The following is a 23,024-nucleotide window of genomic DNA, read 5'->3' as shown; positions in this document are numbered from 1 at the left end:
GTAGGATGGGTTGTTGCGGGATAGTTGGAGTGCAGCTATTTAGTGCCAGGCCGGCCAGTCAGGGTGTCACCCGATGCGGTACGCCCCGCCTCCTCGTCACTCTCTAACAACGCTACTGGTAATAAAGGGTAGATAAAAAAACTTCTGCTTTAAAAAATGCTTTTGTAAGCGGGTTTCCCGGGTTTTGCTTACGTGCGATTTATTTATCACGGTCGAATGTAAGCAAAAGTAAGTTAAAATAAAAAATTGTCATATAAAAGCCATACGTTTGAAAAGAATGATAAATCTCCTTCATAGTGAGTATAAGAGCAGTCAGTCAGTCGTACATTTCTAATAACAACCCCTCAATATTTTGTACTTTTCTGAGATAAAAAATTGGTGTCCCCCTTCATGTTGTAGATATGTAATAGGCTGCACACAGAAAGTGCACTCCTTGCAGAGTAAGTCACAGTGATTACATTAAAGGGGTACTCCAGTGGAAAACTTTTTTTTTTTTTATCAACTGGTGTCAGAAAGTTAATTAAATTACTTCTATTTAAAAAAAAATCTTAATCCTTCCAGTACTTATCAGCTGCTGTATGCTCCACAGGAAGTTGTGTAGTTATTTTCTGTCTGACCACAGTGCTCTCTGCTGACACCTCTGTCCATGTCAGGAACTATCCAGAGCAGGAGAGGTTTTCTATGTGGATTTGCTCCAACTCTGGACAGTTCCTGACATGGACAGAGGTGTCAGCAGAGAGCACTGTGGTCAGACAGAAAAGAAATTCAAAAAGAAAAGAACTTCCTGTGGAGCATACAGCAGCCGATAAGTACCGTAAGGAGTAAGATTTTTGAAATAGAAATAATTTACAAATCTGTTTAACTTTCTGGCACCAGTTGATAAAAAAAAATAATAATAAAAAAAAATAGTTTTCCAGTGGAGTACCCCTTTAAAGTGGTAGCAGACATCATACCAACTATTGTGATGTATAACTGTGATAACCACAATGCACCCATGACATGAACCCCTATAATAGCGAGGACTACATTACACCCTAAGTACCGACTATAGTACACCATAGGTACCATCTACAGCAGTGTTTCCCAACCAGTGTGCCTCCAGCTGTTGCAAAACTACAACTCCCAGCATGCCCGGACAGCCAAAGGCTGTCCGGGCTTGCTGGGAGTTGTAGTTTTGCAACAGCTGGAGGCACACTGGTTGGGAAACACTGATCTACAGTGAGGTATAACTGTGATAACCACAATGCCCCAATGATATGGATTACTACAGTACCCCTATAACAGTGACATCCACAGTACACCATAAGTACCAACTACAGTGACCTAAAACTGTGATAACCCCCATAAGTGTTAACTACAGTGCCTTCATACCAATGACAACCCCATTGCTCTAAAGTTAAGGGGTTACTCCGCTCCCCAGCGTCCGGAACATTGAGTTCCGAACGCTGTGTGTGGACTTCCATGTTCACGCCCGCCCCCCTCGTGACGTCAGAGCCTGCCCCCTCAATGAAAGTCTATGGGAAGGGGGCGTGACTCCAATAGACTTACATTGTGGGGGCGGGCTGTGTCGTCACGAGGGGGCGGGCGTGAACACGGAAGCCCGCAGACAGCGTTCGGAACTCAACGTTTGGACGCTGGGTAGCGGAGTAACCCTTTAATGAGGTCCAGACATGCATACAGCTGGCATCACGCCCAAGCAAGGCTGTTCAGACTGAACACCACCATTACCATGTCACCCAGTGGTGGATCGATAAGCGGGGATGGACTGAGTAGAATGATTGAATGATCGGCAGCACCTGAAGGAGGTGCCAGTATGTTATACAGATTTGTAAATTAATTCTATTTTAAAATCTTAACAGCCTGACAGTTCCTGACATGGACAGAGGTGTCAGCAGAGAGCACTGTGGTCAGACTGGAAAGAACTACACAACTTCCTCTGGAGCATACAGCAGCTGATAAGTATTGGAAGGATTAACATTTTTTATAAAGAAGTCATTTATAAATCTGTATAACTTTCTGCCACCAGTTGATCTGATTTTTTTTGTTTCCCTCCGGAGTACCCCTTTAAGTATCTAAAGTCTATGTAGAATGTTGATCCAGGGATCTGTCCATTATTTTTCCCATAATAGAAGTTGGGTTTAGAGTTGGATTTCTGCCATTTGCCTTGCTCTGGATCAACAGGTGTTTAGAAGTATGAAAAGGTTAAACATGATATATGTTGTCTTTTTTGGCAGACTATGTAACTATTCATTGTATAATCTTAAATATACTTTGTGTTTAAATTCCTTGCCCTGTCATTTAATGGAAACATTCAAATTTATATCCAGAGGCTGAAAACCCATACAGACCTTAATGCGCTCTTACATTAGTAGATTATCGTCTGAAGGAGAATTTACACGTTCCTGCGTTAAAGGGGTACTCCACTGCCCCAGCGTGGGTGCAGGCTACGCTGGGTGTAGGCTACGGGGGTCGTGATGTCATGGCCACGCCCCCTAGTGACGTCACTCCATGCCGCTACCAGCGTGCCTGGACAGCCTTTGGCATACGTACTTAAAAAAAAAACAAAAAAAAAACATGCCCTATTTGCACCAAAAATGTACTTTTTGGCTCAGATTTTTTACTTAAAAGTAAGCCAATTCAAAAGTAGACAGGCTAGACAGTTTTAAGTGGGCACTGTCAGATCCAAAATCTATTTATATATTGTAAATCTTGGCAAAACATAAACATTTCCAAAATACTTCATAAAACTTTTTTTTATCAGCTTTTTATAGAAATCTTAGCCTATAAAAAAAGAACATAACCCTGCCCGGCTACAGCATCATCTTTGTCCCAACTGAAGCACAGGCAGAGACAAAGTCCACTAGCGCTCCTCTGTGCTCACTCCTGTCTTATCAGAATTCTGTCTGAGAGGAGGGGTTACATAGCAGCCTGAAGTGATTGGATGAAGAGACACAGAACAGCAGACTCAGGGAGGAAGTGAATGCATGGTGAGTGAGGGCAGGTTCAGTGCTTGCCTCAGACATGCCCCTTCCTGAGCACTGGATGTCAGAATGAGTAAGCAGCAGAACAGAGGGATTTGTGAGCCAACCAATAGCTATCTCTTCTGATCCCCCACAAACAAGTCCACACTCGGCTCCTGCATATATTCTGAAATTAAAGAGGGGGAGAAAGCTGCTGCCAGACAGCTGTGGTGATGGTTTGTTTATCCAAAAACAAAAGGATCGGGTATGTTAAAATACAACAAGCTTGATCATTTTCTCCACCAAAGGTATATGGCACAGTTTGGAAGCTGCATATATCACTTAGAGCCCTAAAAGCCCTGTATAATACTGTTAGGTCAAAATTCAAAGTTCCAGCAACATGTATGGCTATGAGTAAACTGGTGGTACCTGGTGGTACTGAACACATTGTGCTAGTTTTTTTTTCTTCTTTAATGCTTTTTAAAATTAATGTCCAAAAATAATCCTTTTTTGGAAGAAGATGTCTGCTGGTGTTTATATGCACACAGAGGTAACAGAAGAAGCAATGGCTTGTATCAAGTGCTCCAATAATTAGGTTTGGTGTCTAGAAAGTGAAGAAGTAATGGATCTTTACAAGGTGTTGAAAATAATTCCCATTTTGGGACGTAGCAACAGGATTGGCATCCTAGAAAGTGTACAAAAGTGACACAAAACCCCTATGCACAACTTTTTTACAATTAGTGTAAAACAAACAAAAACTGTCACACTTATTTTCCAATTAAAACAGACAGAACAGATGCAGAACGCTCTCAGCTGCTTTACTACAACTATTATATATGTGGCTTCTACTGCTATCTGTGTTGTACACTGCTCCCTGTCCCTCACAGAGATCTTCACCTAACACCTGCTATCTCTAAAATGGCTGCTGAGCTATGTGCATAGGCTGATATAGTGGCTTTCACATCATCCCTATACTGCCTCCTGATATGCTAGAAGAGCTGTTTGAAAGGCATTATGGGATTTCCTACAGTCATGTGATCCTTTCTTCTCCCTTCTGTCATGTGGCTGATGTTATTTTAGCAGGCTCTGCCAAACTGAACCACCTGAGGTTTGATTTATAGCCGAACCAAACTTTTGACAAAGCTCAGACCGAACTCGAGTTCTACTGGTTTGGTTCGTTCATCTCAAGACACACATAGAAAAACTTAAAGGGGTTATCCAGAAAAAAAACTTTTTTTATATATATATATATATATATATATATATATATATATATCAACTGGTTCCAGAAAGTTAAACAGATTAGTAAATTACTTCTATTAAAAAAATCTTAATCCTTTCAGTACTTATGAGCTGCTGAAGTTGAGTTGTTCTTTCCTGTCTAAGTGCTCTCTGATGACACCTGTCTCGGGAACCGTCCAGAGTAGAAGCAAATCCCTATGGCAAACCTCTTCTACTCTGTGCAGTTCCCGAGACAAGCAGAGATGTCAGCAGAGAGCACCGCTGTCAGACAGAAAAGAACAACTCAACTTCAGCAGCTGATAATTATTGGAAGGATTAAGATTTTTTAATAGAAGTAATTTACAAATCTGTTTAACTTTCTGGAGCCAGTTGATATATAAAAATATTTTTTTTTCCTGGAATACCCCTTTAATGGTGGGCAACCTAAAAAAAAAAATGCTGGATAGAACAACGAATAACACATCTTGAAATTACATTGGGTAATTTTTTAGCTTGGGGGAGAGGGTGTTGGGTGTATTGTATCCATATCACGGACTTCCCAATGTTGATGACAATAAAGTTTTGACTATCAGTCGTGTAACACAAACCAGCTTTTGCATGTCTGAAAATAAAACACTTGATCATTTCAATGTGGATGAGAAAAAAAAAAAATATATTGGTATTCTGCCTGGATCCTCTGGGGTCTGCGTATCACTAAGAAAAAAATAAACGTGAATATTTACATTATTGACCCTTGGCCAGTACACTTCTAACTTGTAAATAGCTGACATTTTTACCTTTTCTTATTGAGTCTGGCGCCCACTTTCTTTCTCAGAATGCTAAGGATGTGTTTGATAAATTGGAAAAAGATTCTTTACTTAAAATCCCATTTGTTACAGAAACAGCAGTTGGAAATTTTGTAATATTCATAATAGCACATATTTTTTTTTCCATAACCAGAGACAAATGTTTGGGGGTGGGGTCGCCTTTCGATATAAAGATTAAAGGGATTATCCAGAAAAAAACTTTTTTTTTTATATATCAACTGGCTCCGGAAAGTTAAACAGATTTGTAAATTACTTCTATAAAAAAAAATATCTTAATCCTTTCAGTAGTTATGAGCTGCTCTAGTTGAGTTGTTATTTTCTATCTAAGTGCTCTCTGATGACACCTGTCTCGGGAACCACCCAGTTTAGAAGCAAATCCCCATAGCAAACCTCTTCTACTCTGTGCAGTTCCTGAGACAAGCAGAGAGGTCAGCAGAGAGCACTGTTTACAGATAGAAAACAACAACTCAACTTCAGCAGCTGATAATTATTAAAAGGATTAAGATTTTTTAAAAGAAGTAATTTACAAATCTGTTTAAAGGGGTTATCCAGGAAAAAACTTTTTATATATATCAACTGGCTCCAGAAAGTTAAACAGATTTGTAAATTACTTCTATTAAAAAATCTTAATCCTTTCAGTACTTATCAGCTTCTGAAGTTAAGGTTGTTCTTTTCTGTCTAAGTGCTCTCTGATGACACGTGTCTCGGGAACCGCCCAGTTTAGAAGCAAATCCCCATAGAAAACCTCTTCTAAACTGGGCGGTTCCCGAGACACGTGTCATCAGAGAGCACTTAGACAGAAAAGAACAACCTTAACTTCAGAAGCTCATAAGTACTGAAAGGATTAAGATTTTTTAATAGAAGTAATTTACAAATCTGTTTAACTTTCTGGAGCCAGTAAATATATAATAAAAAGTTTTTTCCTGGAATACCACTTTAACACTGAAGGGCTTTTCTGATGATATCCTTTGGATAGACCAGTGCTTCCCAACCAGTGCGCCTCCTGGTGTTGAAAAACTACAACTCCCAGCAAGCCCGGACAGCCGTTGGCTGTCCGGGCTTGCTGGTAGTTGTAGTTTTTCAGCAGCTGGAGATACACTGGTTGGAAAACACTGGGATGGACAATTAGTATCTGATCAGTAGGGAAGTTCAGGAATCCTTTCTTAAAGGGGTACTTCAGGGGAAAACAAATATTTTTTTTAATCAACTGGCGCCAGAAAGTTATACAGATATTTAAATTACTTCTATTTAAAAATCTTAATCCTTCCAGTACTTATCAGCTGCTGTATGCTCCAGAGGAAGTGGTGTAGGTCTCTCCAGTCTGACCACAGTGCTGACTGTCCAGAGCAGGAGCAGATCCCCATAGCAAACCTCTCCTGCTCTGGACAGTTCCTGACACACACAGAGGTGGCAGCAGAGAGCACTGTGGTGAGACTGGAGAGAACTACACAATTTCCTCTGGAGTATACAGCAGCTGATAAGTACTGGAAGGATTAAGATTTTTAAATGGGCACTCTGATTAAAGAATTTTTTTTGCTATTGCACTCCTTATGGTTAATAAAAAAGATTTCTAATATACTTTGTTTAAAAAAAATGAAGTTTTCGATGTTTTATTTGGGCTTAAAAAAGCTCAAGAGCACATTTTCCCCCATCTTATACACAGACTTAGGACCGAAGCCACAACACAGAAAGTCCAGCCTGGAGTGCTGAGGGGTGTCCAACCAACAGCATATGGCAGTTAAGTCTGAGAGGAGCTATGATTGGATAAGGCTGTACACACCCCCCCCCCCCCCCCTCAGCACTCCAGGCTGTACTTTCTGTGTTTGGGCTTTGGTACTAAGTCTGTGTATAAGCACAGACTGTGCTGTGTATGAGCTTTAAGTACAAATAAAACATAGAAAACTTCATTTTATTTTAAACAAAGTATATTAGAAATATTTTTATTTACCATAAGGAGTGCAATAGCAAAAATTTATTTTTATGAGAGTGACCCTTTAAATAGAAGTAATTTACAAATCTGTATAACTTTCTGGCACCAGTTGATTTGAAAAAAAATGTTTTCCCCCCCACCGGAGTACCCCTTTAAGTGCCACTACCCATTTATTGTTTATAAGACACAGTACCGCGCATTTATTTGTGGCTGTGATTGGTACTGCACCTCGTATCCACAGAGTCCCATCTATGTAAATAGTACTGAGCTGCAGTAACTAGGGACAGCCACAAATTATCTATTGGTCCTTATTTACTATTGAAATTCCATTTTGTACGAAAAGGGGGAAAATGCACTTAATTATATTTATAAATAGGACTTACCAAACATGCGCCAAAGTTTGCCTAGTTTTCTGACCATTCTGTTCTGGCAGTGGTTTTAAAAATTTTTTAAAAATAGTTTAAAATAGTGAAATAGTTCCTATAGTCCATATTTGGCACATTTTCAGTCTGTGATTTTTGCAGTTTTTAAAAAAAAGTTTGGCTCATTCCCGTGCATTTTCGTGCATTTCAAACAATATTTTTCATAAAAATAAAAAAATAAAAGGGAAATATTAGTAAATGACCCCATTGTGTCTGGTAAACAATGATAGGGTGCAACATTGGATAGGCCATCAATATAACAGCCCTGGAACAGTCCAATCAATGAAAAAGTGTGCCCATATTGAAACATGTAACAATTTTCCAAAAAATTTTGGTAAAAATGCTATTTGACCACAATATGTGAATGCACCTTAAACTCTACAAATGCAGACGTCACGCCCCCTCCCATAGACTTGCATTGAGGGGACGGGCGTGACGTAGTCGCGACTAAGACCCTCCAGCACTTCTGGACAAAAAACAGGTGAGTGCCGCATGCAATACTGCGGGGTCCCCAGAGGCAGGACCCCTGAGATCAGACATCTTATCCCCTATATTTTGGATAGGAGATAAGATGTCTAGGGTGGGAGTACCCCTTTAAAGAAACAATCTGATTGGTTGCTATGGGCAACTGGTCAACTTTTCATCTGTACAGGCTTTGATAATCATCCCAAATATTTTAACAGACTGCTATGCTTTTTCAATTGAAGTAAATTTTCAATTCAAGTATTAAATGAAAAAAATACCGCAGTAGTAAAAATGACATAAAAATACTGTACGTGAAGCACAAAAGGTAAGTCCTCAGTCAGATGGCATTTGGTACCTGTAGGTCCATTGTAAGTCTATGGAGCCCCACTCCTACTGCGAGTCAGGGAGCGCGTCGATCGGTGGGACATAATGACCGAATGACAACTTTTGACATGTCTGTGTGAACTGTCAAAAGTTTATTCAAAGTCACAGGGACACTTTTAAAGGGGTACTCCACTGGAAAACATTTTTTGTTTAAATCAACTGGTGCCAGAAAGTTAAACAGATTTGTAAATTACTTCTATTAAAAAATCTTAATCCTTCCAGTATTTATAAGCTGATGTTATGATCCACAGGAAGTTCTTTTCTTTTTGAATTTCCTTTCTGGCTGACCACAGTGCTCTCTGCTGACACCTCTGTCCATTTTAAGAACTGTCCAGAGTAGAAAACCTCTCCTGCTCCGGACAGTTCCTAAAACGGACAGAGGTGTCAGCAGGGAGCACTGTGGTCAGCCAGAAAGGAAATTCAAACAGAAAAGAACTTCCTATGGATCATAACAGCAGCTGATAAGTACTGGAAGGATTAAGATTATTTTATTAGAAGTAATGTACAAATCTGTTTAACTTTCTGGCACCATATTTTCCAGGGGAGTACCCCATTAAGTCACTATCAATGTTTGCCTATAGAGATTACATGGCTGTGTGCTTGATTTTATGCACCTGTTTACAGCGGCTGTGGCGGAAACACCTGAACTCCAATATTCGGAGGGGTGTGCATGTACCCTGGGCCATGTAGTGTACATAGGGGGAGATTTATCAAAACCTGTGCAGAGGAAAAGTTGCTGAGTTGCCCATAGCAACCAATCAGATCGCTTCTTTCATTTTGCAGAGGCCTTTTCAGAAATGAAAGTAGCGATCTGATTGGTTGCTATGGGCAACTGGTCAGCTTTTTCTCTGCACAGGTTTTGAGTATATACTATGTGTATATATAATGAGGAGAGTTGGGATGTTCTCAGAGCCCTTTCCCATATGTTCTGCAGTACATTAATAGAATAATGATGTGAAGATAAGGTTTCATTATAAACAAGTTTACTTCAAGGAGAAAACTCAATCTCAGATTCATAAAAATAGACAACGTCCCTTTCATGTGTTTCTTTTGCCTTTATATCATATTTTATATATACACAACGAAAATGAAACAGAACTGAACCTTCATCTGGAGCGTTCCCACCAGATGAGATCTGCTTCATAGTCTCCCAGCTACTTAAAGGGGTACTCCGCCGCTAGACATCTTATCGCGTAGATAAGTTGTCTGATCGCAGGGGTCCCGTTGCTGGGGACCCCTGTGATCTCGGCTGGGGCATCCCAGACATCCGGTGTACAGAGTGAACTTCCGGATGACTGGCGGTGCGGGGCGGAGGCTCGTGACGTCATGGCCACGCTGCGCATCCTCCCATAAACTTGCATTGAGGGGGTGTGACATCACGAGCCACTGACGCCAGGTGCAGCAGGGAGATCGCGGGTGTCTGCAGCGGCAGGACCCCCTGTAATCAGACATCTTATCCCCTATCCTTTGGATAAGGGATAAGATGTCTAGGGGAAGAGTACCCCCTTTAACCTCTTACGAACGCAGGGCGTACCTGTATGCCCTGCGCCCGGTCCCGGCATTTAAAACGGGGTCACACCGTGACCCCGCATCACAACGGGTCGGTCCCGGCTGCTATTCATAGCCGGGACCCTGGGCTAATAGCACGAGGCACCGATCGGCACCTATATAAGTAAGGGATCATTTTAATCGTATGGCCCTACAGAATAAAGATAAGGTGTCATTTTTACCGAAAAATGTACTGCGTAGAAACGGAAGCCCACAAAATTTACAAAATGGCGTTTTTTCTTCAATTTCGTCGCACAATGATTTTTTTTCCCCATTTCGCTGTAGATTTTTTTGGTAAAATGACTAATGTCACTGCAAAGTAGAATTGGTGGCGCAAAAAATAAGCCATCATATGGAATTTTAGGTGCAAAATTGAAAGGGTTATGATTTTTAAAAGTTGAGGAGGAAAAAACGAAAGTGCAAAAATGGAAAAGTCCGTGGTCCTTAAGGGGTTAAGGTACTATTGTCAACCAGTTAGGGCATGACTGGTCCATGAGATGAATCTCTGTTTGAAATAAATGTCCTGCAGAAGATCATCACATTAGGGATCAATCTTATGGGACAATTAGATCCTATTGATGATCTGTTGTGTGTAATTATAGCAACAAAGATTACAATACAATTACAAGGGGACATTTACATGTCCTATATAGATGGAGGGGTAGACTCTAAAATTATCTCCTTTGGGGGACCCAAGGAATCCTAGAGAAATCACTAAAACTATATAAAGGGACCCAAAGGCCAATCAGGTACAAGAAAACCCATTAAAATAAATAGCTTATCGTAGGTGGGCTCCCCGATTTTTCACTGGGGCCCAGGAACTTGTTATCCTTCTGCTGAACCTGGGAATTGACTTTTAGAAACACACATCCAGTTTTAGCATGGAAGGCCGTGCAGCTTTTTTGGTCTCTAAATTAAATTTAGAGATTCTTCAATGTTCCTCCACAACTGAAATACTCATGTGGTACCGTATGTAAAAACCACACAGAGCGCTTGTGTTCTGTTTTCTTCTATTGACGTCAATTCGGAAAAAATTGTAAACCACAAAAATGCCATGGGGATAGGATGTTAAGTCTTCATGGTGCACATGGTTTACGCTTGGTGCCCATAGTCACTATCTTTAGACCATGTGAGAACCAGACCTCTGGCAGTAAGTGTTTAAAGGGGTATCAGGAGATGAGATAACTAGGCGGCTCACCTCGGCTGAGCACTCCCACCTGCGCACGGACTAACCGACAGTGCCTCCGGTCTGTAGCAATGTAGAAAAGAAGTATCCAGCGCAGGATTGATAAAAACAGGAGATTTATTCAAGATCACATGGATAGCACAGAATAATCCAACGCGTTTCGGGTCAAGCTGGATCCTTAGTCATGGCATCCATGAATAAGCCATGACTAAGGGTCCAGCTTGACCCGAAACGCGTTGGTTTATTCTGTGCTATCCATGTGGTCTTAAATAAAGCTCCTGTTTGCATCAATCCTGCGCTGGATACTTCTCTTTTCTGTTTAAAGGGATTCTCCGCCCCTAGACATTTTATCCCCTATCCTATAAGATGTCTGATCGCGAGGGTCCCGCCACTGCGTAACCCCGCGATCTCCCTACTGAACCTGGCGTTCGTTTAATGCGCCGGGTGCAGTGCCGAAGGCTCGTGACATCACGGCCGTGTCCCGCTCGTGATGTCATGACCACGCCCCCTCAATGCAAGTCTATGGGAGGGGGCGTGACGGCCGTCACGCCCCCTCCCATAGACTTGTATTGAGGGGGCGTGGCCGTGATGAGCCTCCGCCCCGCATTGCCAGTCATCCGGCACGAAGCAAAGTTCTCTCAGATGTCTGGGGTGCCGCAGCCAAGATCACGGGGGGTCAAGAGCGGCGGGTCCCCCACAATCAGACATCTTATCCCCATCCTTTGGATAGGGGATAAGATGTCTATGGCCAGAGTAACCCTTTAAAGGGGTTATCTAGGAAAAAACTTTTTTATATATATATCAACTGGCTCCAGAAAGTTAAACAGATTTGTAAATTACTTCTATTAAAAAAATCTTAATCCTTTCAGTACTTATGAGCTTCTGAAGTTAAGGTTGTTCTTTTCTGTCTAAGTGCTCTCTGATGACACCTGTCTTGGGAACCGCCCAGTTTAGAAGCAAATCCCCATAGCAAACCTCTTCTACTCTGTGCAGTTCCTGAGACAAGCAGAGATGTCAGCAGAGAGCACTGTTGCCAGACAGAAAATCTGTTCCATATATCCAGCACTGTATAAGGTGCAGCCAGCTGTGCTTTGTATGACGGCTATTCCCTGTCTTCACCCTCCTCTCTATTGCAGTAGCTTTTATGTTTGGAATGTCGGAAGCATTGCCAAGTTTAGAGGGACACACATGTCAACACAGCGCTTATATGAAAGTGCACGCTGCGCTGAGATGGAGCATCTGTTTGTTTTTCCTTTCATTTCTACTTTAATACCATTATTGGTCTCCCGACTATATTATGTAGAAGTGAAAAGTATAGCAGCGCTCCACCACGTGGGCAACCGGAAACCCTCTGCAATGTGTCTGCCCATTTATATTTTTATTATGCCACCAGGTAGGACAACTATGATATAGCCCATAAATGGACCTATACATATATAGATATATATATATATATATATATCTATATCTCTATGTCTGAACCCCCCACTTCCCCTCATCTCTCTTGAAAACAAAAGTTTTGCCCATCCAACTATCATCAACATTTGCCATTATTCCCAACTCCCCATATGGGGGGGCTGGGGTGAATCTCTGACACCCCTTTCATCCCCAAATATGCCTAAAAGGTTAAACAGATTTGTAAATTACTTCTATTAAAAAATCTCAATCCTTCCAGTGCTTATCAGCTGCTGAAGTCTAGTTATTTTCTGTCTAACCACAGTGCTCTCTGCTGACACCTCTGCCCATAAATGGACCTAATAGGGATATGACAGACTAAAGTGTCCCCCTAATTGAACATTTGTGGGGGAGGGATTACATATTCTTTAGTCTTACCACTCTCTGATGAATCCTTTAAAGGGGTACACTCCAGTTATAAATCAACTGGTGCCAGAAAGTTAAACAGATTTGTAAATTACTTCTATTAAAAAATCTTAATCCTTCCAGTACTTATTAGCTGCTGAATACTACAGAGGAAGTTGGTTTCTTTATGGAACACAGTGCTCTCTGCTCACCTCTGCTGTCCATTTTAGGAACTGTCCAGAGCAGCATATGTTTGTTATGGGGATTTTCTCCTACTCTGGACAGTTCTTAACATGTACAGAGATGTCAGCAGAGAGCACTGTGCTCATGATGTCAGCAGAGAGCTCTGTGTTCCAAAAAGAAAAAGAATTTCCTCTGTAGTATTCAGCAGCTAATAAGTACTGGAAGGATAAAGATTTTTTAATACAAGTAATTTACAAATCTGTTTAACTTTCTGCACCAGTTGATTAAAAAAAAAAAAGTTTTCCACCGGAGTACCCCTTTAAGCTTCCAACTGCTTCTTCTATAGCCCAATGTTGAAAAATACATGAAATTACACGGCAGATATTACCATATAAGAGAGAAAAGGGAGCAGCGCTTGCAGCCTTATGATGGCCATACAACGCTCATTTGGCAGATTGCTATATATCTATATCTCTATGTCTGAACCCCCCACTTCCCCTCATCTCTCTTGAAAACAAAAGCTTTGGCCATCCAACTATCATCAACATTTGCCATTATTCCCAACTCACCATATGGGGGGTCTGGGGTGAATCTTTGACACCCCTTTCATCCCCAAAAATGCCTAAAAGGGTACCTCAGGTGAAAAACTATTTTTTTTTTTTTTTCATATCAACTGGCTGCAGAAAGTTAAACAGATTTGTAAATTAATTCTATTAAAAATCTCAATCCTTCCAGTGCTTATCAGCTGCTGAAGTCTAGTTATTTTCTGTCTAACCACAGTGCTCTCTGCTGACACCTCTGTCCATGTCAGGAACTGTCGAGAGCAGGAGAGGTTTGCTATGGGGATTTACTCCAAACTCTGGACAGTTCCTGACATGGACAGAGGTGTCAGCAGAGAGCACTGTGGTCAGACAGAAAAGAACAACTCAACTTCAGCAGCTGATAAGTACTGGTAGGATTAAGATATTTTAATATAAGTAATTTACTAATCTTTTTAACTTTCTGGAGCCAGTTGATATGAAAAAAAACATTTTTTTCACCGGAGGTACCCATTTTAAGTTTATCCAAACTGCTCCAACTATAGCCCAATGTTACAAAAATGCATCCCATTAGATGGCAGCTATTTCTTCTAAACCTGCCCCAACCTCATTGCTATGCCATTTTTTGCTGATCTGCCTGACAGGTCCGCTTTATCAGCTTAGAGGGTCATTCATGGAAGGGGAGCAGAGCTAGAAACCAAGCCATCAGACAGCTCTTCTGCCACATTGTATGTGATAATAGGTTGGCTGCAGAAGAGAAACTCAGCAAAATCTTTAGTAAAGACCTATCGGAAAATGATTTTTAACACATAGTAAGTACAATGCAATAATAAAAAGAGACATTCAAATGTGTCTGTAGCCTTAGAAACAAAAGCATTAGGCATGTTGAAATCCAACATTCTTTTTCCTTTCCTTCTCTCCCCCAATCAAAGTTTCAGATAATTTCTGGAAATGTTGACCTATTGGTCTTTCAGCTGTATACCAAATTTATTGTTTTTCTAGCATACTACACAAAGTCTCAAAGTTGGTGTGGTCCCCCCCCCCCCCCCCAATGTAGTAGTGTCATATAATCCATGGATAACTTAAAGTTGGCAGATCCTGTCAAAAAAACCATGGCTCAAGTCCTGCAGGAACTCATGGGAACGGAGTTCCTGCACTTTTTCCACAGCAGGAATGCTGCAGGACCAGCCATTAGCAGGAGTCCTGCAGGACCAGCCCTTAAAGGGGTACTCCGCCCCTAGACATCTTATCCTGTATATAAACTATAGGGGATAAGATGTCTGATTGCGGGGGTCCCGCTGCTGGGGACCCCCGCTATCTCGGCTGTGGCACCCCAGACATCCGATGCATGGAGCGAGCTTCGCTCTGTGCCGGATAACTGGTGAGGCGGGGCAGAGGCTCGTGACATCACATTAATGCCCCCTCAATGCAAGTCTATGGGAGGGGGCGTGACGGCCGTCACGCCCCCTCCCATAGACTTGCAGTGAGGGGCCGTGACCATGACGTCACAAGCCTTCGGCACTGCACCCAATGCTCTAAATGAATGCTGGGTGAAGCAAGGAGAACGTGGGGGTCCCCAGCGGCAGGACCCCCGGAATTAGACATCTTAGGGTATCAGATGTCTAGTACCCCTTTAAGTGGAAATCTTGGGTGAGTTCCCACACTTTTTCCCCAGGACTTGACCCCTGCAGAAAACCATCAGATGTACTGTATATGAGAGGAGCTCTGCTAGTGCTCTAGAGAAACTAGACTCGTCGTGTTCCATTCTTACATGCATCATTCTTTTTTCAATTAGGTGATAAGTGGTGTTGGAGGTGTCTGGCAGCTGCTTGTCTCCTTCTTCCTGTGACATTCATGCTCATCCACCAGATTTTCTATTAGCAGTACAGGCAGGAGAATTAAGCTTTCAAGCTTAGTAATAATTGTTAGTAAAAGCCGTATATTTAGTTATTCTGCCTCATATTAAAACTTTATCCTCAATACTGGGAATATCTGGGAAGGCCTAGAAAGAACTGGATGATTGAAGCCCCTAAAAACTGGAGACCCTAGGCAAAGGCCTACTCAGACCTATAGGGATGGTAGTGGTTGCTTGGTGCACACTTGTTCAGCACTAGGTCCTAAAGTTGGGCGCGAATATTCGCATTTCACATTTTTATTATATATATTCGCTATATATTCGAAATTACAAATATTAACTTTTTTCCGCATATTCGCATATCGTATATACTCGAGTATAAGCCGACCCGAATATAAGCCGAGGCCCCTAATTTCACCCCAAAAACCCAGGAAAAGTTATTGACTCGACTATAAGCCTAGGGTGGGAAATACATCATCCCCCCATGTCATCATCCAGATCTCCGTCATCATCCAGATCTCCGTCATCATCCAGACCCCCGTCATCATCCAGACCCCCGTCATTAACACCCCCGTCATCATCACCCTGTCATCATCCCCCCTCGTTATCATCCAGACCCCCATCATCATCCCCCCGTCATCATCACCCTGTCATTTTCACCCCCTTCATTAACACCCCCATCATCATCTCAACCTGTCATCATCACCCTGTCATCATCCCCCCAGTTATCATCCAGACCCCCATCATCATTCCCACCTGTCATCATCACCCTGTCATCATCACCCCTTCATCATCACCGCCTGTCATCATCACCCTGTCATCACCCCCCCTTCATCATCACCGCCTGTCATCATCACCGCCTGTCATCAACCCCCCTTCATCATCACCGCCTGTCATCACCCCCCCTTCATCATCACCGCCTGTCATCACCCCCCCCTTCATCATCACCGCCTGTCATCACCCCCCCCCCCTTCATCATCACCGCCTGTCAATACCTTCATCAGTGGTCTTCAACCTGCAGACCTCCAGATGTTGCAAAACTACAACTTCCAGCATGCCTGGACAGCCGATGGCTCTCCGGGCATGCTGGGAGTTGTAGTTTTGCAACATCTGGAGGTCCGCAGATTGAAGACCACTGAGAAGGGATTGACAGGCGGAGAGTTCACTCGAGTATAAGCCGAGGGGGGCATTTTCAGCACCAAAAATTGTGCTGAAAAACTCGGCTTATACTCGAGTATATACGGTATGTGAATATTCCATATGCGCATATTCCTTCTTTTCACTTGTGGGCCAATTATAATGATGCAAATACACTTGTCAGAGGTTATCAACAACATCCCTAGCAACCAATAGTAAAGTTGCCCCCCCCCCCTCACTGTTTTCTTCCTCGAATATGCGAAAATGCGACCATAACGAATACTCGAAATTCGCAAATGTAGGACAAATATTTGCAGATATGTTCACAAAATATCGCGAATTTGAATATGGGCAATGCAGCTCATCACTACTAGGTCCCTTCACTGTCAGCATTTATAGCAGTACCTGAATCCTCTATATAAATTATGTCACTTAAAGGGGTACTCCTGTGGAAATTTTATTTTTTTTTTTTATCAACTGGTGCCGGAACGTTAAACAGATTTGTAAATTATTTCTATTAAAAAATCTTAATCCTTCCAGTACTTTTTAGGGGCTGTATACTACAGAGGAAATGTTTATCTTTCTGGATTTCTCTTATGTCACGACCACAGTGCTCTCTGCTGACCTCTGCTGTCAATTTTAGGAACTGTCCAGAGCAGCATATGTTTGCTATGGGGATTTTCTCCTGCTCTGGACAGTTCCTAAAATGGACAGCAGAGGTCAGCAGAGAGCACTGAGGTCGTGACATAATAGAAATCCAAAAATAAAAACATTTCCTCTGTCGTATACAGCCACTAAAAAGTACTAGAAGGATTAAGATATTTTTAATAGAAGTAATTTACAAATATGTTTAACTTTCTGGCACCAGATAATGTAAAAAAAAAAAAGTTTTCCACGGGAGTACCCCTTTAAAAGAAAAGAAAAATAAACACATTTCAGCCCCTATAGATGCTCCTCAATTGAAGATTTTAGAGTAAAACCTATTACCAGTGCAGGTCAGGGGATCAATAACCCCAGGGAGTAACAAATAAGGGTCTTCCACTTTGGCACATTCCTCCATTACACTACAAGCCCACCAGGACTCCTCAGTAAATCTCTTCATGGACTGCATCCTTCAGCAATGTAAGCCGCTGCTTGAGTGATGGCTCCGATTTTATTGGAGGGATTTTTTTAGGGTGGTCTAATTACGTTCTTCAAAAGTCGCCAACCCCTTTCAAGCGAAGAAGGATTTTAAAGCAGCTTTAGTAAGAATGTAAACAAAACCCGTGAGGCTTATAAGACTTCAAAATCTATGTTTCTTACCCTGTGTCACCACTTTTCCAAAAACAGGCAATGTGTCGAGTGTTGAGCAGTTCCAGCGTCGATTCCTAAACTGATACTGGCATTCTTCAATGGCCAGCTGAGCCCCTCGCCTTACGGAATCCATGACTTCCAGATTCCGCTTGCACATTTGCACCTGGCGTTGAATTAATCCCTTGAGCTTCTCACAAGTTTCCTCCTCTGAAATGCTGCCTACCGAGGACAGTTTTGCAAGGTACCTGCAAGATATACAGAAGAAGACAACTTCATTTCATGGAGACCAACATGTCTAAAGTGGTCTTCAGAGGAACAACGAACCTAGTCAACAGCTTAGAAAACTGAGCCAGCTACAAATATTCTTCTCACATAGGTATGGAAGGGTCTCTGAAGGGAAGGATCTGCGCTTGTCTGGTGGCTAAATGGCTATGTTGTGAGATTACCATAACACTGTGGCTAGCTGTTTGTGAACTGGTATTTCCTGTTTGACTTTTCTTTTTTTTTTTTACTACAAATCCCACAATTCCATTTTCCTCCCTCCCACGCATCAGCCACCCACCCATTGAAACAAAAGACCTGTGGTTTTCAATCAGGGTGCCTCCAGCTGTTGCATTAATTGCAGATTGATCCCTCCACCCATTGAAGCAGACAGGCTCCCTGTCATCAGCTGACTAGTGAGTCAGGTCTCGGCCGCATTGCAACCTGGGAAAAATCTGAGACAACAGTCATTTTGTATGCTGTTAAAAATAAATATTGGAGTGAAAATCACAGAAGAATTGTGAGAAAACCGTCACACACAGGTACAGACACTATATTATGAACTATATTAACTTTACAGCCCCTGTAGCATAGTCAAATAAAAAAAATTCCTGGAATACCCCTTTAATCTGGTACTTGGTAAATGAATATTCGGGACAGCTCTTAAAATATTTTGTGACTTAAGTTTATACCCTGGAATTGTTATCCTATGAACAAGGTTGTACTACATTTAGTCTTGCCTAGAACAATGCTTTACAAGGGCATCTGTACCACATAGGTAGGCCCTTCAAATTCAGGACGGGAGATCTACTTTTGGTTGGGCCCAAAGTCCTTTTTTAGTGCCTTCTTTCCAAATAGCACACAAAAAATAACACTATTCTTTTAGAAAGAGTCAAATATAGTTACTTGTAGACTACCTATGGTCCATGGACAGGTATATTGCAGTATACTTTGGCATAACATATGTCTGGTATTCCAGTCTATACCTGAAAGGGGTACTCCACCCCTAGACATCTTATCCCCTATCCAAAGCATAGGGGATAGGATGTATGATCGTGGGGGTCCTGCCGCTGGGGACCCCTGTGATCTCGGCTGCAGCACCCCAGACATCCGGTGCACGGAGCAAACTTCGCTGTGTGCCGGATGACTGGTGATGTGGGGCGGAGACTCGTGACATCAAGGCCACGCCCCGCTCGTGACATACCAGCCACGCCCCCTTAATGCAAGTCTATGGGAGCGGGCATGACGGCTCTAAACGGACACCGGGTGCCGCAGGGACATTGCGGGGGTCCACAGCAGTCTAGGGGCGGAGTACCATGAAGCCTTCAATCTGAGTTACTAAATCTTATATTAAGACCACTAATGTAAGTATTAAAAGTAAATTGCAATACAATGAACAGATACAATTGGTAAAACTGGTGTCTGGTAGCGCCTCCTACAGTACAGGGAGGCATTACATGTTCTGTACTCTTTAACTGTATTGCTGCAGTGCATGCCCTGACTGGCTGTCTTGTAGCGCCCCCTACAGTACAGGGAGGTATTACATGTTCTGCACTACTCTTTACCTGTATTACTGAAGTGCATGCACTGACTGGTGTCTGGTAGCGCCCCCTACAGTACAGGGAGGTACTACATGTTCTGTACTCTACATGTTTTACTGAAGTGTATGCACTGACTGGTGTCTGGTAGCGCCCCCTTTTTTATTGAAAGAGCTTTATTGTCCGTTCAGTCATTACAATAAATTACAATCACACAAAGCATGACAGTACAATACACAGCAAAGGTTCCATAAGCTATAGATCGCACATCATGCTACTCTAACACTCCGCTCAATCCTGTAATAGAAAAGCACAAGAGATCGAATAACAAAACAAAACAATCTATGATCGGGATAGGGGCTGGGGGCGTGGGGTCTGGTAGCGCCTCCTACAGTACAGGGAGGTATTACATGTTCTGTTCTGCTCTTTACATGTATTACTGAATTGTATGCACTGACTGGTGTCTGGTAGCGCCTCCTACAGTACAGGGAGGTACTACATGTTCTGTACTCTTTACCTGTATTACTGAAGTGTATGCACTGACTGGTGTCTGGTACTGCCCCCTACAGTACAGGGAGGTATTACATGTTCTGTACTGCTATTTACCTATGCCAGGGTTAGCTGCTCCTTTGGACACCAGGTGGGGGCAGCTCAAGTTTACTTTTTAGGACACTGTGTACTGTACAGGACCCTGAAGAAGCTCCTGTCCTCTACATAGACAGTGATTACAGCTCCCAGCAGATCTTTCTTACTTGTATATATAAGGACTTTATCAGCATTAGTTATCTACTTATTTCTTTTGAACTCTTCCTATTTTTTGGATGACAATTTGGATCTTCAAAACCAATTACCAGGTTTCCATAGAGTTCTGGTCTCTACATACAATGGTTTCAACATACAATGGTCGTCCTGGAACCAATTATTTTGATGACCACTGTATTAAAACAAGGGCCTGCTTCTTATTCTAGAAACCGCACCACTCATGACCATTGGTTGTGTCTTGTATTGCAGGCAACTCTTTCCAATTTAAAGGGGTACTCCGCTGCTCAGCATTTTGAACAAACTGTTACGAACGCTGGAGTCGGCGTCGGGAGCTCGTGACGTCATAACCCCGCCCCCTCATGACGTCACGCTTCGCCCCCTCAATGCAAGTCTATGGGAGGGGGCGTGACGGCCGTCACGCCCCCTCCCATAGACTTGCATTGAGGGGGCGAAGCGTGACATCATGGGGGGGGGGGGGGGGGGAACTATGACGTCACAAGCTCCCAGCGCCGGAACAGTTTGTTCCAAACGCTGAGCAGCGGAGTACCCCTTTAAGTGAATAGGCCTCAGCTGCAATACCGAAGAGTCCATTGGCAAGCATCCTGGACAGCCCCTTGAAGCCCCAGTTTTTTGTTTTTTTTCCAGGAGAGCTGTGTTCAGGACACAAGATGTGCTGTGTGCTCGCTCATGTAGTAGATTTGTGTGTTCTCTCTCATGTAGTAGATTCGCAGAATATTTTGGCACTAGATGAGTAAATTATTTACAACTGCACATTCGGGCTGTTAAAAACTATTTGCTTGTTTTATTAGGGAGTGTGGACAATGTGCGAGAAACGAAGAAAAAAAATAAAATGACCACAAACATATTTTACCGGCACGTTACTGGCTGTGAGAATCTGGAGGCATTTTGCCTGTAGAGCTTACAATCCAAATGTTCTACCGGGCTGGAAAAAAAAACGTAAAAAATAACTTCCTTGTCTTGTAAATGTAATCTTGGCTGCCTGACAACCCATCTGTCTCCCGCTCAGCGATCAATCGTCTTCTTACTGACATATCTTGCAGGAAGTTTTGGGCAGTGATCAGCCATCATGCTTGCAACTCGGCAACTCTCTTTTCTATCTCGCCGATACTATAGGGATGTGCATTCCTTGCCGTGAATCTATCTTGTCAGAAATCCTGATTACTGCTATATCCAAGTACTACTTGGAAAAGCCAGAGGTCTTCAGAGTCAGCCAAAATAAGCAGAAAATAGTTGTGTGTGCCAACTCCCAGCTGCCATACCGTCCTCTCGCAGCTTCTGCTGGTTTTGTAATCACTCACACACATCTACTTTCCAACCAAACCTTCCGAGCTACGATTTCGGCCTCTTGCTTTGTCATAGAGGAGAATGAATCAGGTAAAACCGGCAGCATGTGACAGGAACCATTGGTAGAGTATTATACAGACCAAAGAGTCGGACAGCCTAGTGCCCAAGTGGCCCACACTTTCCTTCTCTCATGGTTCAAGGGCAAAATACACTAAATGATTCTTCTTCTTAACTGTAGCTGATGTATATGTTGGCCTTATGGTTTTTAGTCCAGGCTGGAAAGGCACCCAGTCATAGAAAGACCATAGACAAACTTCCCCATCCCTCCTTTAGTGTTGCTTGAGGTGTACTCAAGCCAAATGGTACATAATTCAGCAATGGTAAATGCGAGAAACCACCGAGACAGCTTCTGATGCTAGGACACAGGAAGGTGTGTGCAGGATTATTAAACAGATTTTATTCCATCATATTACAAACTTCTCTATGGTGCTCAATCTTCAGAAACACTATATCCAAATGGTACATAGACAAGGTAGAAAGTCAACCATCATAGAAATCCCTATACAGTCATACATCTCCTTTGCTACTACTAGCCACTTAATAGTCACACATCTACATTGACTGTTGTGTGCCATACTGTATGGCTTCTGCTGGGAGCCCCATACTTTACAGGCTATATATCTATATATATATATATATATACACAAGAAAAAAGAAAGATAGCCGCACAACAGCCTAATACACGGGTGCACACTGCCATGGCATCAGAGTATACAAAAAAAGAGGATTGCAGCAGCACACATTGGTCAAAAAAATTGAGGCTCTTAGCGCACTTTTTGATCAAAACGTGTCCCCCATCCACCACGGGGAGGTGGCCTCATTTAGGATGGGGAACCTAGCACAAATTCTGAGCCTAACACTCAACTATCCACTCACCTCTGCTGGGCATATAGCCTCTGACTGGGTGACATGCTGGATCCATTTAAAACTCCACCTTGAGAAAGGGGGAGGGGTGCACAGCTAAACAGGGTGCCATTACCCCCTGAATTGTACACACAAGAAAAAAGAAAGATAGCCGGCACAACAGCCTAATACACGGGTGCACACTGCCATGGCATCAGAGTATACAAAAAAGAGGATTGCAGCAGCACACATTGGTCAAAAAAATTGAGGCTCTTCGCACACTTTTTGATCAAAACGTGTCCCCCATCCACAGCATCCACCATGCCCAGCAGAGGTGAGTGGATAGTTGAGTGTTAGGCTCAGAATTTGTGCTAGGTTCCCCATCCTAAATGAGGCCACCTCCCCGTGGTGGATGGGGGACACATTTTGATCAAAAAGTGCGCTAAGAGCCTCAATTTTTTTGACCAATGTGTGCTGCTGCAATCCTCTTTTTTTGTATACTCTG

The 23,024-nt window shown here is 42.6% G+C and overlaps 1 protein-coding gene across 6 annotated transcripts in view; it reads right to left on the bottom strand.

Moving 5' to 3' along the window:
• WNT4 (Wnt family member 4) overlaps positions 1–23,024 on the bottom strand; it is a 142,580-nt gene that overhangs the window by 29,884 nt on the left and 89,672 nt on the right. For all 6 annotated transcript variants that reach the window (XM_056542726.1, XM_056542722.1, XM_056542728.1 and 3 more), the window contains exon 2: positions 17,760–17,995. In XM_056542726.1, the coding sequence (XP_056398701.1) occupies positions 17,760–17,995 (236 nt within the window). The remainder of the gene's footprint in view (positions 1–17,759; positions 17,996–23,024) is intronic.

Source organism: Hyla sarda, chromosome 10, assembly GCF_029499605.1.
Source record: "Hyla sarda isolate aHylSar1 chromosome 10, aHylSar1.hap1, whole genome shotgun sequence".
Lineage (NCBI taxonomy): Eukaryota > Metazoa > Chordata > Amphibia > Anura > Hylidae > Hyla > Hyla sarda.
This window is presented reverse-complemented; position numbering and strand designations above follow the sequence as displayed.